Here is a 17,580-nt window from a genome sequence, read left to right as displayed (position 1 = left end):
AGGGGAAGCTCTGTGAGTACATATACTGATTCCTACAGCAAAGTTTGACATTAGCCTGGTTAAGTGAGCGTGCTTATTCTACACTTTCTGGAGGCACACCTGCCAAAGTAATCAAGCTCCCAAAGGCAGTCTGCTACACTTCTCTTTTTCCTGGACTACCTTCCCCCTTCTCCCCAAGAAGGACTAGCCTATCTCACAAATATTTAATTCATCTCACAATTATTCAAGTTGTATTTCATCTCTGAATTTCTAGGCTATAGCTTTTACTGCTCCCGCATGTAATCTATATTTGTTCTGTTTTCTTATTTATGTTTGACCATTTATTGTATGCATCATTTCCTGAGGACTCTGGATAGTGACATAAAGTTTTCATCAGAGCTAGAATCATTATCCCCAAAGCACACTATTTAATTTTCTTTTACTGGTGGCTTAATGGCAAAGAAGTCTATTTAATTTGCTGGAATGAATCCTGTACACTTCAAGCCAACAACACTTGTAGTTTGTGTGGCTCTGTCCTAGGTTGGGTTGGCTTTGGAAGTTTTTAAAGACCTATCTTTTCCTTTAGTAACGGTTATAAACTGTATCATCATTTATTGCCTTCATTACTTTCTTTGCCTGAAAAGTATCTATCTTTGATTGCTGATTGAGTTAGAAAACACAGGTAGTGATATAGTATAAACTGCACTCACAGATAGTCTTGATTTGCTGTTTCTGATCTTGTTTCACGTTTTTTCCATCCTTCTCCCTCATACAAGCAATTAAGAACTTACCAGGTTGAAAGTCATAGGCCAGAAGCAGTGATTATCATTTCAGGATGCACTGACTTATTTAGCTATGGAAGTCTATCAAAATAAATGTATTTTCAAAGCAAAAGTTCCCTCCCCTGGACCCCCCAAGGTTGGTATAAAAGGGAACAGATTGAACAGCTTCTCATTTTTAAACAACTGACTAGATTTAAACCTATGTCAAGAAGTGTATTTAGAAAATCACGTAAGCAATCACCAATTTACCCCTTCCAATTCAATCTCTTGGGCTTTATGATCAACCATATTTTATTCTTTACATTTGGCTTACCCTCTTATCAATTATCCCACAAACTGCAGGGCCTGCTGTGTGGAAGAGCCTAAGACAGCAGAGGTTGGGGAGAAAAAGCATCTCACAGCATTGGAATCAATCTGAGAAGCCTCACAGAAATGCTCTAAGACAACAGAGCTGGGTGGATAGAGCTGCTGGAAGCTTTACGGCCAACAAACACCTTTCCCAGGAACCTCCTCAAAGGAAGGAAGGCAGGCTAAGAAAAGTTAAGGCTGAGGTTATGGAGAAGGGCATGGATTTTGTGTCTTAATGATTTCATGAACTGCATGAAGACATGATTTAGTATTCTGTGATTTGACATCTTAAAAATAAGATCAGAATAATAAGGAAAAATAAAAACTTACTTTACTGAAAACAGTCCAGATGTTCTTAACTAATTTTAGTTAGTATTAAATTGCTAAAGTCTTTGTAGGGACAGGATTTAAAACTTAGAAAGAACTACTTTTGATTCTTCTGTGGCTTTCTAAAAACATTAATTTTTTACAAATATGAAAATGAAAGATATAAATATTTTGTCACTTTAGTACAGCCTACTAAAAGACAGTGGAGTATTTTAATGCTTAAGAAAGCAATATTAATGTCTGATTTAAAACTGATATTCTGATATGACAAGTTATCAAAGAATCTAAATGGACAATTAAACAATTCATACTCAATAGTATATTTTCCTTAAGCCAAAAGACAAGCTAAACAAGTAAAGGGGAAAGAATTACAGCTAAGAGAAAAGTACCTTTTTCTTTTGGCACTCCCAGTGTCAGAAGTGGCTGAAGAGATCATACTGTCCCCGTCTTCAATGTCGTCTCTTCTAGCAAGCTCCTTCTTCTTTGCCTGAAAGAGAGCAAATCCCTGGAGTCAGGCTCACTCTACTAAATGCTCTTGGAATACATGAATAATAAAGAGCCACAAAGATCAGATTCACACTGAAAGATACAACTACAAGTAGGATGCATGAATATTAAAGCACCATTACAAATTTTCAATAACCACAAATTAATGAAAGTCTGCCAGACAAAAAAGTGGGTCAAAGAAGGACCTACATATTTAAAGAATCAATTCTAGCCAACAGCATTTAAGACTACAAAATACCTGAACTAGCACCTTAAAAGTTCTAACAAATGAGACCTAAGATGCCAATGCTTCCCTCCTCTGGTGGCCATATTAAGTGGTATTCTCTTCATGCAACTTTAAAAAATTCTATGAGTGCCTTTTATTTCGGAGGGGCAGTCTTGCTGAAAACAATGGAAGTTTGAAGAGAGAGCTGAAAGAAGATCTACTTTTCAAGCAACACATGAATTTTTAAAGCTCTTCTGCCAAATAGAGCAGAAGCCCTAACCTAACAGGCTGACAGAACATAGATATAGCACTTAACAACAAATAATAAGTTCATAAAATCTTTGGTGGCCTTTGCAACTACCGTTGTCCATTTAAAATTCTTTCATTCACTAAACATTAATTGAATGCCCACTAAGTATACAGCATTACACTAGGTGCTGAAAAACAATAAAACATGGTTCCTGCCCTCAAGGAACTTAAATTTCCATAAGGGAGAGATAAGATATGGCCAGAAAGTGATAGATGAATATAAGGTAAAAATACTATTCTTCAGGTGGGCCTGGTATCAGAAGTCATGGGATTCTTGCAGTTGGAGATTGGAGCTCCCTGAAAACAGAGATCATGTCTTCTCTGCTTACTACATTTTTGTGTTGTTTTCTATTGTAACTATTGTGCTATGAAAATTCAGATAAAGGAGTGTTCTCTTCTAGCTGGAAAGGCTTCATGGAGGAGGTAATATTTGAACTGGGTCTTGAGTATGGAGAAGATTTCAAGAAGTGGGAAATACATTCTAAGGGGCAAAGATAGACATTAAAGTATGGACTATATTGGGTGAATAAGAAATAGTCTGATTTAGCTGGAACATAAAATATTTTCAAGGTAGCAGTATGAAATAAAGTAGAAAAATTAAATTGGAATTTCGTAGGGGCCAGAAATGCTAAGTTCAGGAGTTTGGATTATATTTGATAGGCCTGAGGTGGTCAGTGTCTATTAATTCTCCAAGATTCCCTTAGGAGTCAAAGCCCTATGGAAAAAATAAAACTGTGAAGTATGAAAAGTTTGTTATTATCTGTCCCTAATTTTCCTTTTTATTCCAATGATTATGTCCCATCCTGCCTCTCTAGGTGTCAGTGATGTCACGTTCTCTCTACTCTCCTGCTAAGACAATTTTAAGGAAACGATCTGATAAATGAATTTACAACGTAGGATAAATGCCTAATAAGAGTTTTTGTATTTTAAAAGGGACAGATATTAACAAGATAGAGTACTGAGTCAAAAGCATAAAGCTTTAAAGGTGGAAGATTTCAAGTACCAGTGAACCAGCAGGTGAGCTACTGCTTAGAGAAGGAGGGCTTTCTAAATATCAGTGTGTAGAAAGACAGTGTCTGGTACCCACATATATGCATGGCCCTGTCCGCAGTATCAGTGGTTCCTGAAATTGTACTGCTGACCATGAGAAGATGGTCAACAGGATTTGTGTGTAAGATGAATAAAGTCAGATAACATGGAGTCTCCTGCAATTCACATCTCCAAGAAAAGAAAGAAGGCACATCTTTGAAAAATTATTTCCACTGAATATAACACAAGCTCACCCAAATACCATTATAACTTACCTGCATAACTTGTTGCATTTTTAGAACTCGTTTGTAGATGGCTGAATTGGGAACGTTGTAACGTTTGGCATTTTCAAACATCAAATTTAGATCACACTCCAAATGATCTAAAGTTTCATATTCTTGGTTCTTTAGCTTGGTTCTGTGAAAGAGAGACATATGACCTGAATTTTGCCCCATGGAGGCCAGCTACTGTGAAATATCCTTTGTTAAAATCTAACACGAATTCCTAACAGAAGGAGTCTGGGATCTGGAGTCAGAACGAAATTTGAATCCTAGCTCTGTTGTTACTCACTATCTGTGACCCTGGGTAAATCACTTAAACTCTCCAGCTCTACTTCTATAGTTGTACAATTAAGGCAGTAGCCAAGATAGGCTCCAAGTTTACTGTTAGCTCTGTTACCAGAGTACACTAAGTATACTCTCAATCTCTGACCTGGTGTCTCCAGCACCCACATTAGGGCTGTGCTCTCCTGACTGATGTGAGTCTATGATATCAAGCTGGCTGCCTCCTTTCTCCACCCCTTTCTCTGGAAATAATGAAATCAAATCAACATTATCATTCCTGGAAAGAACAGGTCACCAGTTGCCCTATGAGTTCATTCACCATCCTGGTGACTTCCCAGACAAAAAAGACCCCTCCCTGTTCCCCATTCCCCTATCTCTGTTGTGTTCTCCTATTAGAATCTAAAGAGCAAGGACCATCTTGTTTTTTGCATTTGTACCTCTAGTGCTTAGCACAATTCCTGGAATATAATAAGCACTCAGTAAATACTAAATGCTTTTTCATTCATTCATGGCATTTTTTGGATAATAACAATTAGAAAACTGGAAATGATCCAGAGACAAAACTACCTATTTCCCTTTTTGGTGGGTGATGCCCTTTCTTGAGGAATAAAACTGATTCAAGAGAGTTTTGAATTGTAGTAGCATGCCCAATTATTACACTGATATGAACACTTCTAAGAGAGCATTTCACCTTTCTGTATAAATCAAAGCACAGGCAAAGGCCTTGGAAAAGAATTCCAGGGGTAATGAATCTTTTCTAGCTGTCAGCCTGGGATACTACCAATATGAAATGTGCAGAGAGATTTTCATATCTTAGTTACCAAACCCCTCCTCTATTCGTAGGATAAACATCTTTCGTTAGTTAAGAAGCTACTGAATAAGTGTTTCTTGGATGAATGAACTGAAGTATGACAACACTCCATCCATTTTTTATTTATTACACTTGGAATTCAGACTTCTGTTTCTTTCTAAAATGACACCATTAATCCTATCATGAACGATTCTATGTACAATGTACTGTGAAAGGGAGTATGATGTAGTAGAGAGAAGGATTTGGAATTAGAAGGCCAGTTTTGCCACTTCCTGGCTATGAAAGTTGAACAAATCACTTTTCCTATCTGGACATCAGATTGTCATCCGTAAAAGAGGGGAGTTGGACTACATGATTTTAAGGTCCTTTTTGGCTCTGACATTCTGTGATTCTAAGTAACTTACGTCTGTCCTAAAACCACATAGAAAATACGGTTTAAATTACATATGCATGTGTGTGTGTGCATACACACAAAGGCTAGATTTCTAAATTCTCCTGACTGAAACACACATGTGCTAACTTTATTATAATCAGGTAATGAAAGTAGCAAAAAGAAAATAGTATAGCTATTTTACAAAGATGAATGTCAATCTTCTAACTTGACCATCAGAATAATATTATGAGTGGTTCTCCAACTGGTAAATGGCCAAAAGATATCAACAGGTAGTTTTCAGAGGAAGAAATCCAAGCTATCAATAGCCATATGAAAAGCTCCAAAGCACTAATAATAGGAGAAACACAAATTAAAGCAATTTTGAGGTTCTACCTCACACCCTTTAAATTGGCAAACTTGACAAAAAAGGAAAATAATGAATGCTGGAGGGGTTTTGGAAAAAAGATACATTAATGCACTTTGGTGGGGCTGTAAGCTGGTCTACAGGAAAGTGATTTAGAACCATGCCCAAAAAGCTTTTAAGCTATGCATTTACCCAGAAATACCATTACTACCAAAGAGATCAAAGAAAGAAGAAAAGAAGCCATATGTACAAAAATAATTATAATAGCTTTTTTTGAAGTGGCGAAGAACTGGAAACTAAAGGGGTGCCCATCAACTGGAAAATGGATAAACAAATTCTGGTATATAAATGTAATGGAATATTACTGTGCTTTAAAAAATGATGAAGAGGATGGTTTCAGGGAACCTTGGGAAGATCTGTATGAACTGATGCGGAATAAAATGAATAGAACCCAAAGAAAAATTTACAACACCGTAAAGACAAATTTGAAAAATGTAAAAACTTAATAACACAATGACCAATCATAGTTCCAGAGAAATGACAAAATATGGTACCCATATCCTCAAAGAGGTGATTGGGCTCAGGGTGAGTACACATTGATTTTTTGGATATGGCCAATACTGAAATTTGTTTAACTTGACTATGCATATTTGCTACAAGATTTTTTTCCCCCACAATGGAGAAGGGGGAAAAGGTGGGAGGGTAAGAAAACAGGGTTTTGCTCACTGAAAAAAAAAATAAAATTCAAAAGAAGGATAATATTACACATTCTGTAAGGAACTACAATTTAGTGTGCCATTCAAAAAAAAAATTACATGTGGTCCATAAAACATATATAAACTTTCAAGGGAGTATATCACATCAAAGCAAAAAAATGCATAAATTCAGCCATGAGTTATATTTTGCAAATGTAGGGGTTAAATAATATCTTTGGTACCTATTCCCACAAATGCATAACAATAAATTTTGCAAAATATCAAGTGCTCTCCACATCAGCAAGGGACAAAAGGCACAGAATTTTATGTGCTACACAATTTTAGAGACCATCTCATTCAAATCCCTCATTTTACAAATGGGGAAAGTAAGGCTCAGGAAAAAAAGTGAGTAGATGAGTTCACATAGCTAGTCGGTGACAGAGGCAGGACTTGAATCCAGGTATCCTGACTTTTATCTGAGTGTTCTTTGTCCCACAGCTTGCCGCTTCTCAACTATTTATTGACTCTTTGTGACCCCATCTGGGGTATACTTGGCAGAGACACTGGAGTGGTTTGCTATTTCCTTTGCCAGTTTGTTTTACAGATGAGGAAACTGAGACAAAGAGGATTAAGTGACTTGCCCAGTGTCTGAGGCCAGATTTTAACTCACAAAGAGAGTGTCTTCCTGACTTCAGGCCCTGCACTCTATGCACTATGGCACCATCTAGCTGCCCCTACTATTTATTAGGTATCCACTAAATTAACACAAATTATGGGTGAAGGCAGAATGGGAACACATTAGAAAAGAACTAAACAGCTCTATCCAATAAACCTAACGATGCAGCTGATGGGTTGGCCAATCCCTCGATGCCGGGAAACATGTGTGAGGGACACGGTGGGTGCATCACCGCTTAACTTGACTCATGCCCACTACAACTTATGAGGCATTCTGGCACTGAATGAAGGTTAACTGGATCACCCCAAAGGCCCCTGGCAATTCTGAAACTGTCTCATTCATCTAGCTTCTCTCCTTTCATTTTCTCCCCACCACCTCAGCCCCAACCTGGCACATCTAAATCTTGCAGATGTAGCAAAGAAACTACATAGTCAATACGCTTAGCACCTTTAAAATAAGACTCAAGTTCTAAACTACCCCTAAACAAGAAGAAATTTTTCTGACATAGTATATTTCTGTATAATTGTAGTGCAGCTCTAAATCTGTGATCCTCTGACTGAGGGCCAGTCACTTAGCAGATACTGTGCTAGGCACTGGGGATACAAACACAAAGAATGAAACAACCTCGGGCAAAAACAATCTCCTTATGCAGAGGCAGTAGGGTATAATGCAGAAACCACGTGTTAAAGAGTCAGAAGATCTGAGTTTATACCCAGCTTCTGACACTTACTCCCTATGTGTCCCTCTCTTTAACTTTCTGACCCCTCAGCCGGGCCTTCAGTTTCCTCATCTGTAAAAGGAGGTTGGGATGCACAGCCTCTGGGGTCACATCCACTTCTGGGACCATGATTCTAAGTTACTAATCCCCACAACTGCTAGTGGCCTCTCTCCCAAACTTTTACCTGACTGCTTTCTATTTTTTATATTTATATTTACTTCGTATGCATTAGAATGTAAGATCCCTGTGACTGTATACTGTTTCATTCTTCACATTTATATGCCAGGACCAAGCACTGGGTCTGACACATAGGAGGTGCTTAACAGATATTTGTTGAACATCTGTAGAATGGGGAGAATAAAACCTGTGTTATCTCACAGAGTTGTTGAGAAGTTCACAAGAAATAATTAAAAGAACTTCGCAAACTTCAAAACAGTTATTAAATCTGCAAAGATTTTCTAGGTGAGGCAATGACAAGTAATTATGGTTAAACAGTTAAACTTGTGTTATTTCAAGTTAGAACATTTGAATAAAAAGGGCTACAGAAGATCAGTCCTTCTTGTGAAGGACAAAAAGTCAATTAAAAGGTTATTTCTCTCAGGGTCTACCTGCCACTATCTTTTCTTCTGGCAGGGAAGTAAGACAGGGGTAGTTTAGGAGTTTCTAGGGCACTTCTCTAAGAAAGTATAGGTAGACTGTATTTTCATTTCATTTTAAGAGGGTGCCAAGTACACTAGTCATATACTATTTTTCCACAACATCTCAAAGCTTTCAAAAAAAAAAAAAAAAAAAAAAAAAAAAAAACAAAACAAAAAAACACCCTAAGTACTAAATTGCTGAGGAAAAGAAAAAAATCTTGAAAAACGTTACCAACTTCTGACTTGGAATCCAGCTATTTGAAAAGTTGTTACATTTCAATTCCTGGAAGACTGGGTATCTGTCCTAGGGGGTTCATGTAAAGTTTTAGCCCTTTTGATTTGTTTTAGAAAAGCCTCTCTATTTTACCCTGATGAACACTGCAAGATCTGACTTCCCCAAATGACAAAGTTCAAAACAGACTTTGATAGGGATGAAATTAAGGCAATATTCTACTTGAACATTGCATCTTTCTTATTGCTTTGAAGGTTTTATATATATATATATATTCCTTAAGAATTCTGATTTGCCAAATACCCAATAAGCTTGTACCTTAAACCTAAGTGAAAAATGGAAGTTAAACAGAAATTGTTTCTCAAATTTGGTTTTGGGAAATACAACTATTGTTGTTGTTTGTCCTTCCCTCTTGAAGAGGCCCATGGCATAAGGAAGGCGATGCCATGACTTGCCAGTGAGCGGGATTTAAAAGAGGGAGGGCTGCGCAAAGTCACCAGCCTCATAAACTCAGGAATTCAGTTTGAGGCAATGCTCATTCAGTGATTTAAGGCTAGGTAAGAAATGAGGCAAATGGGAAAAATTGAGTTAATTTCTGAAAATGGTTTATACATAGTCTAATGTCCAGAATATATCATGAACACAGATAAATGGTCATAACGAGGTATTAATGATCAGAGAAGGAAAAAAAGGTTTTACAGTTTGGTTAGTTCCAAGACAAATGACAGTTACATTTTGATTGTTTATTTTTCATACTCCATCTTCTGACCAATTAAATACTCAGAAGTAATCTTTACTTGCACTATGATAAATTAATAACTGTGCTGAGAATGCCATCTATCATTTAACAGACTGAATTTCTCATATAGAAAAAAAGGAAATATATTTCACATAAAACCTGAGAAACTTCCAAATACCCTCAACCCAAACATATTTAACTTTCTGTAACTCTTCCAGGAAAGAACACATACACAAAAGTTCAAGCTCAATCAAATGTATTCACTTGGAAATAACTAAGAAATACACAGATAAAAGACTGTTCTCTTACCTTATCTGCTGCAGGGAAATGGGCATTTTGATTTGCTGATAATAATCAGGGTATTTTTTCTTCGAAGGCAAATGGAAAAATGGTTCTGCTATTAGCTGTCCCTGGTTATTCCGGCAGCTCCTAACAGTATCATACAGCTGGTAAAGGGGATTGGAAACATCCATAAAGGAAGTAATACTCTCTGCTTCTGACTCCCCCTCTTCATAACGAGCTGCTAGAAAGACAAAAAGAAGTGTTTGCGAGGGTTTTTTGGAAAATGAAATTTTAAAAAAATCCCTTAAAACTACTTTGTTAACCTGCATAACCAAGGTATGTATTCTTAAAGAGTAATTGATTTAAAAAACTAGCATCTCACTGCAATTATTAATAACACCAGGAATGCTTAAGAGTGTGGGTAATAAAGTCACTTACACTGTTTCCCAAAGGACCGATGCTCAAGGTCATGAACACTAGGAATACCGATGATTGAACCACACCCTACTAAGTCTGTTTTGCCCATTCATTTAATGTCCTTGGACTGCTGTACTTTGGGTTCATGCCTGCTTTTTATAGTTTGTCTCCTTGATGTCACTTTTTATTGGTGTCAGTGCACCTGAGGAGTCTTCTTTTTCTAATATGCTTTTTTAGTCTATAGGCTAGGAAAGCAAATAACCAAGTTTGTTAGAATTGTTTCACAATAGGGCTCTGAGTGAGGGGCACAGGGGTGGAGGGGCTCTTATCAATAAACTGCATCTAATTTAATGCATGACCCTGGTGCCCTTTTCTATGGCAACCTTTTCTCCTTTTGGCCTTTTTCTGGCTGACTCTCAGGTTCTCTCTTATCTTCATTCTCTCTCTAGTCACAAAGTCACAAGTTTATTCCCTGATGCTAACCAACATGCCCCCAACTCCCAGATCCTACTATCCCCTAGAGGTAGTCCCCTAAAGACCTCTTCCCTTCATAGTCAAATTCCTAGAAAAAACTGTCTATCCTTGTTGTCTTGACTTCCTTCCTCTCCCACTCTTCTAAATCCTCCAAAATCAGGGTCCTCACTTCATTCTACTTCTCTCCAATCTTGCTTGACAATCGTGATGGCCTTTCTCAGTCTTGCTGACTAGCCTGCTGTTAGCCTGGATACCTGCTGCTCTCTGGGTTTTCATGACACTTTTTTCTATTGGTTCTTCTCCTATCTGACCCCTCCTTTCCAGATTTCTCTGCTGGCTCATCATCCACACCCTATTTCCTAACTGTGGTTGTACCCCAAGGCTCTGTCCTATGCCGTTTCCTCTTCTTTCATCTCTATAAAGAAGACTCTCAGATCACTATGTCCAGCCTTCATCTTTCTCTTGAGCTCTAGTCATTATCACCTACTACTTATGGGATACTACAAACTGAATGTCCCACAGGCACCTCAAATTCAATACGTCCAAAACTTTACTCATTTTGCTCCTGGCCCCCCAGCCTATCACTCTTCCAAATTCCCTATTTCTGTCAAGGGGGTGGCCATTATTTCAGTAGGCCAGGTTTGCATCTTGGTGTCACCGTCAACTCCTTACCCTCATTCACCCCCTATGGTCAGCTGCCAAATCTTCTCATTTTTATCTTTCCAACATCTCTCACACCCATCTCCTCTCCAATCACACAAGTGAACAAGGGTGGTAGTTGTGTGAGTAGAGAGGAGATGGATGTGAGATAAGAGCTCATCACCTCTTACTTGGATGATTAAAACAGCCTCAAAACAATCTCCTGGCCTTCAGTTTCTCTCCACTGCATTCCATCCTCCATATAGCTGCCAAAGTCATTTTCTTAAAGTACAGGTCACAGTGCCACCTACCTAATAAACTCCTATTACCCTAGGATCAGATATAGATTTTTATGTTTGGCATTCAAAGCTTGACACAACCTGTCACTAACCTACTTGAGAGGCACAATATTGTAGTGGATGATAAAGTGTAGTCAACTAATGAGCATGTATTAAGTTCCTGCTGCAAGCCAATCAATGGGCCAGACCAGGAAGATTCTAAAACAGAAGTGAGGCCGTTCCTGCCCTTTCTTATCTGGTGAGGGGTGAAGTGTCTACATATGTAGGTAGCCACAAGATAAATGGGGTGGAGAAGGTTGAAGGCACTAACAGCTGGAAGGAATCAGGAAAGGCCTGATGTAGGTGTTGCCACTTGAGCTGAGCCTACAAGGAAGAATGATTCTGAGAAGTGGGGGTAAAGATGGAGGGCATTCCAGGCAGGAGGCACAGTCAATGCAAAGGCCCAGAGACAGGATGGGGAGTAACCTGTGTGAGGAACAGTAGGAAGGAGGGTTTGAATGGACCAGGTTGTATACGAAGGTTAGTGTGCAGAGTTTGAAAGGTAATAATCACTAACATTTACATAAACAAAGCACCCCTCATGTATTATCTCATTTGCGCCCCATAACAACTGTGTGATGTAAACGCTGACATTATCCCCATCTTACAGATGAAGAAACAACAGTCCAAGGACATTAAACATATGGGCAAAACAGACTGTGATTGGGGTAGCTAGGTGCCACAGTGGAAAGAGCACTAGCCCTAGAGTCAGGAGGACCTGAGTTCAAATTTGGTCTCAGACCAGACACCTGACACTTACTAGCTGTATGACTCTGGGCAAGTCACTTAACCCCAACTGCCTTGCAAAAAAAAAAAAAAAACTAAAAAAACCAACCAAACAAACAAAAAAACCCCCAAAAAACGAAACAGACTGTGATCACAGATATTCATATTGTTCCTTGAGCACCAGGGTTTTAGAAAACAGTGTAAATAACTTATGAGAAAACCAGAGCCAAGAGAGGTTAAGTGATTTGCGCTATGGAACAGGGTCACACAGCTAGTAAACATGTGAGGTAGCATTTTAACCCATTTTAAATGAGTAATTTCCATGCAAAATACTAAGTGCTATGGATAATTATGAGGTTATCTTTTTTTAAGTTTTGGTTAATTTTTTTCATCTCCCAGAGTCACTTTATTTAGGAAAGATGGTTTAGAAATCCACAACTGAACAGCTAGATACTAAGTACAAATTTTCTTGTTTTAGATTATGAGCTCCTTGAGGGCAGGGCCTGACTGTCTTTTGCCTCTTTTTGTGCACTCAGTGCTTAGCACACTATGTGTCACAGTCTGGCACATAGCAGGCACCTAATAAATGTTTACTGACTTACGCAGCATGATCTCAAATATGTATCACAGGAATATTAATAGTGTTGGATGGTTTACTATATACTCTCAACAGAAGGGTTTCATTGCTTACCAATAGCTACTATTTCTTTGGCTCTGGGATTTACAAGCAAAAAGTTAAGATTAGGAAACATGTACACATATGCCAGTCGAATAGGAGATGGAGAAGGAAGGGAAAGGAAACACTATTAATACTGATAATATACAAAATGCCTAAAAAAAGGGCTAACTTATGTTTTTAACTAGACTGCCTCAACATCTCAATCACAAAGATAGAATTATATCAATCAGGTTTATTTAGTAAAATGTCACTAACCACAATGGGGTCCAAATGAAAGCCTAACAAATGTAATCATAGAACCGTTTTCAGAAGGCTATTCTATTAAAATATGAGAGCAGTTTCCAACATATTTGTCATTAACCACACACTTTGGCAACATCTCCATTTTCTGTCAGCATGGGAGGTGACAGACCAAAACTAAGAAATTTCACCAGATTTCCACATACAAACATGTTCTGCTTTCCTTCACTAGAGTATCTCTGAAAGTTTGTAGGTGTATTTTCCTACATAGAAAATTGCAGGTTAATTAGAGGGTGATGGAAGGCCACCTATCAGAAGTAACAGGAATTCTTGACTTACAGGGAAGTATACTGCTGAAGACATTGATGCAAACATACTTGAAATTCTCTGATGATGAGGGCTAGGTAGTATTAATGTATGTCACTCGTGGAAGCCAGAAGCACAATTTTTATTACATATTGCATGCTCTTATGTGCTTCCTTCTCCACACATACACACATGCATGTATTATAACTGAATATGTTGTGTAAATTAGAGAATAAAGTCAAAGAAATCTGATAACCTACTAAGTATGCAAGAAAAGAAAACAATAAATTTCCATTATCCATGCTAATAGGTGTAGGAGGAGGAGCCATGATATTGGTTTTGAATACAGTATAATACTTTGTCAATCTGAAATTCCAGCAAAACTACAAGACAGTATTTTAAAGGCCTGACTCAGAAGTTAGAAGCTGTCTAACTTCTCTATTTCACAGTTGCTGTACCTCAACTGATCTTCAGATTGAACTGTATCACCTCTCAAACTAATACAAAGCACCATTCTACAGTGGAACTGGCCCCTCTGTCTCTGAACCTGCCAATTCACATCTTTCCTGGGTAAGGTTATGATTATTTTGGCCTAGTTTTTTTTTTTTTTTTAAACAGTTGCTAGGCTAGAAACAAAAGATCTTGGTTTCCATCAGAACATGTACTTAAGCTCAGCAAGTGACAATATCAATAGCAACGTCCAAAGATCCTGGCAAATGTTTCTAATTTCTGTAATCCACTCTCAAATAATCCAGTAGTCTGGATGGTAGCAGTAATTAATGGTTTTGGTATACAGCTCCCTAAAGGGGGGCCACTAGTTAGAACATCCTGTCAATCAGTAAGTCAAGTAGTGTTTACTAAGTGCCTACTACTTGCCCAGCACTCTACAAAGGCATAAAATAGGGAGACATATGCCCACTAAAGTGTTTGTCACCATCATGAAGGATGTCCAGCACAGAGTCCAAATGAAAGAGGTATTGTCTACAGATGCTAAAGTCCTCTAAATATTCCTGCTTGTGAATGACTTTATTCTAGAAGCATCAAGCCCCATAATATTGCAGTCTTCTAAATGAGATTCATAATAACTCAGAAGAATTTGGACCAAAAATCCATGCAGGAGTAGCAAGATGAATACAGAATGCCTATTGGTTGGACCAGAGAGAAAACCTGTGGCTGCCTCTCACGCATCAGTACAGATACCTTGGACAAATGCTACCAATGAGCTGGGTCTGACACTGAACAGGAGGAGGAGGAGTGGGCTAGTTCTTTTAATGGTACAGTTCTTTTAATATCCCCAAGTTTCTTCCTTAAAAAAAAAAAAGGCCAATCTTCTTAATAACAATATTCTTCTAGTAATGGAATATTGTTCCAGGTAATAGAATATTATAGTCTCCAAAGAAATGAAGCTGAGGATCACCCAAAGGTTAATGGAGAGGTGCATGGTGAATGCGAGCAGCTTGCAACACATTATAAATAAGGAACTGTGCCAAAAAAGAAGTGTCAAGGATGCAATCACAGAAATGTGTAAGTGGAAAAAGCAATGGGCCGGTCAGGTAGTGAGAGTGAGAGCGAACTGACAGATGGATTGTGTAAGACATAATGTCAAGAAGAGGAGAAGATGGAATACTGAACGAAGTGCCTAGGAAGGCTTTACACAAGGAGGTGGACAAGAGCCGCACCAGCTGGGGAGCCATGGAAAGGCTGTGGTCTCTTGTGGTCTCTTTCACCGGAGGGAGTGCCTGCAGTGATGGGACCAAAGATTCATCAGTGATTGGGACTATGAAGTGGAAGAGTGAAATGGGATGCAATTTGGGAAATCTGTGCAGGTATGTCTTCAGTTTTTTAGAATAGAATTAACCGGTATACTAGATGATTTGTTTGTTAGTGGTCTCTCCTTTCTTGAATCGTAGGGCAGGGTTTGGAGCTTTAAGGGCCCTTAAAGAGAGATCATCTAGTTCAACCCACTCATTTTTCATTTTACAGACTAGGACAGATGGGGTCCAGGGAGGTAAAGTCACATATCTTCCAAATAGCAAAGCCAAGATTTGACCCCGAGTTCTTTGTCAGCAAATACCCATCTCTGTACAACAGACAAATGCTAAATCTCTCATACCCCTTGGTTAGGTCCTCTAAAGAGGACTGAAGTTTGCGTTCTGGCTCTGCAACCCTTGAGATGGTGACTTTGGGCAAGTCATTTAATTGAGGCCAAGAGGTGCTTTCTTCTATGTAACAGGAGAAAGTTCAATTAGATGATCTCTAAGGTCCCCAAAGCTTTACATCATATGATCCTCTTGTACTTCCCCGATGGTAGCAGTATTTATATGCGTGTCTTATTCTCATTAGTAGGCTATAAGCTTCTTAAGGACAGGGACCAGAACTTGTGCCACTTTAATATTCCTAGCACCCAGGACAGATCATAGGCTCACGGAGAGAAAAGATGAAGGGACCACAGAGAACACTAAGTGCCAAACTCTTGTTTTACAGATGAGAAATCTGAAGCCCAAAGACATAGAATGACTTGCCTACAATCACCTTAGGAGTATGTAACAGTCAGAAAGTGAATCCAGATTGTTGGACTCCAAACTCAGCAAGTTGTTTCACTCTAAATTTCAATGTTTGTTGAACTGAATTACAAATACAAATATAAAGGGTACAAATTTTAGAAATCTAAAACTGAATTTAAAAGTAAAACTTGTCAGACAATGAGATATACCTGCACAGCTGTTCCGTTTAGAGGTTGCTTACTTTAACACTGAACCCACAATATTAATTTTTATTCCTTTGGTTGGGTTTCTTTAAAGAACACTAGCAATTTAAGGTATTATGTTGATTCCGGGCAATTCTAGGCAGTAATGCATTAGACTTGTAGCTAAGCTATACTACAATTCAGTAGTCAAGAAAAAATGATGTTACACTGAAAATATAACCAAACTCCTGGAGATTCTAATATGATGTGAATTTTTCTATATGAGATTCTGATTGCTTCTGAGATTTATCCAATTAGCCACTATACTTTCTAAATTAGGATCTATGTCAAGAGAATTTTTTTCTGTCTTTATCCAGCTACAAGTCTCAAACGAAAATAAAACGTAAACTTTTGCTACCTTCACCAATAACATCAGTTATTCAAAATTTAGTCAAGTAGTCTAGTTGTAAAACTATAGAAACTATTAACAGTCATAAGTGTGCACGCACATACACACACACACACACACACACACTCTCTCTCTCTCTCTCTCTCACACACAAAACCACATAGCACTTAAAAGCAAATTGGGACAATTTAACTCATTCAGCAAGATTTCCTAAAGAAAGGTTAGAATTGTTCAGGACTCAGTTCCTACCAGCTAAAGCAGCATCCTCATCGCTTTCTGACCCGTACTGGAGTGCCATAGTTATTGCTGATAATCGACCCCCTTGGACTGCTCTTTTATTACTGCAAATAAAAATGAAAAGCAAAGACAGAAGAAAAAGTTAGGGTAATTTAGCTACTTTCTTCAAAAAGATATCACTCAAAAATATATACACGTATATGCATACATACATGCAAACATAAATACAACCAGATATGTAGAAATTCCTCTTGCCTAACTGCCACTTTGGTTATCTTTGTATTTTCTAACATGCACCATCTAAGAACTGTTGGGCAGCTAAGTGGCGCAGTAGATAAAGTGCCGGGCCTGAAGTCAGGATGACTCATCTTCCTGAATTCAAATCTGGCCTCAGACACTTACTAGCTTGTGACCCTGTGCAAGTCACTTAACCCTGTTTGCCTTATCTCCTCATCTGTAAAATGAGCTGGAGAAGGAAATGGCAAAACATTCCACTATCTTTGCCAAGAAAACCCTAAATGGGGTCATGAAGAGTTGGACACAACTGAAAAAGAACAAAATGTAAGAACTGCAATCAAACCTGAGAAGGCAGACAATTTTTTAGTGTGGCTTTATTATGATTAGGTACTGGTGATGGAAATCACTACAATACAGAATAGAAAGATCACCTAAACTTGCCACCTGACTCCCTTCTAGTACAGGCTAGCAACACTTCTAAGTTTCAGAACAAAAATAACCTGGTTTTAACTATGTAGTAATTCCTCACTGAGGAAAATGACATGACATTCTTCTGGTATCTTATTCACTCAAATATGCATGTTATTTTATAGTTTGTCTCCTTCAAATAAAGTA

The 17,580-nt window shown here is 38.2% G+C and overlaps 1 protein-coding gene across 17 annotated transcripts in view; it reads right to left on the bottom strand.

Annotated features, from left to right (window-relative positions):
* The window catches only part of PBRM1 (polybromo 1), a 120,965-nt gene that overhangs the window by 69,321 nt on the left and 34,064 nt on the right, over positions 1–17,580 (bottom strand). For 16 of the 17 annotated variants that reach the window (XM_027837204.1, XM_027837214.1, XM_027837207.1 and 13 more), the window contains 4 exons: positions 16,741–16,832; positions 9,605–9,818; positions 3,762–3,903; positions 1,826–1,923 (listed from right to left, as the gene is read on the bottom strand). In XM_027837204.1, coding sequence (XP_027693005.1) covers positions 1,826–1,923; positions 3,762–3,903; positions 9,605–9,818; positions 16,741–16,832 — 546 coding nt within the window. The remainder of the gene's footprint in view (positions 1–1,825; positions 1,924–3,761; positions 3,904–9,604; positions 9,819–16,740; positions 16,833–17,580) is intronic. The other variant, XM_027837206.1, reaches the window with a different exon arrangement.

Source organism: Vombatus ursinus, unplaced genomic scaffold (genome assembly GCF_900497805.2).
Source record: "Vombatus ursinus unplaced genomic scaffold, bare-nosed wombat genome assembly UNPS02014820.1, whole genome shotgun sequence".
Lineage (NCBI taxonomy): Eukaryota > Metazoa > Chordata > Mammalia > Diprotodontia > Vombatidae > Vombatus > Vombatus ursinus.
Note: the sequence above shows the minus strand (reverse complement) of the source record. Positions and strands in the feature narration are given on the sequence as shown.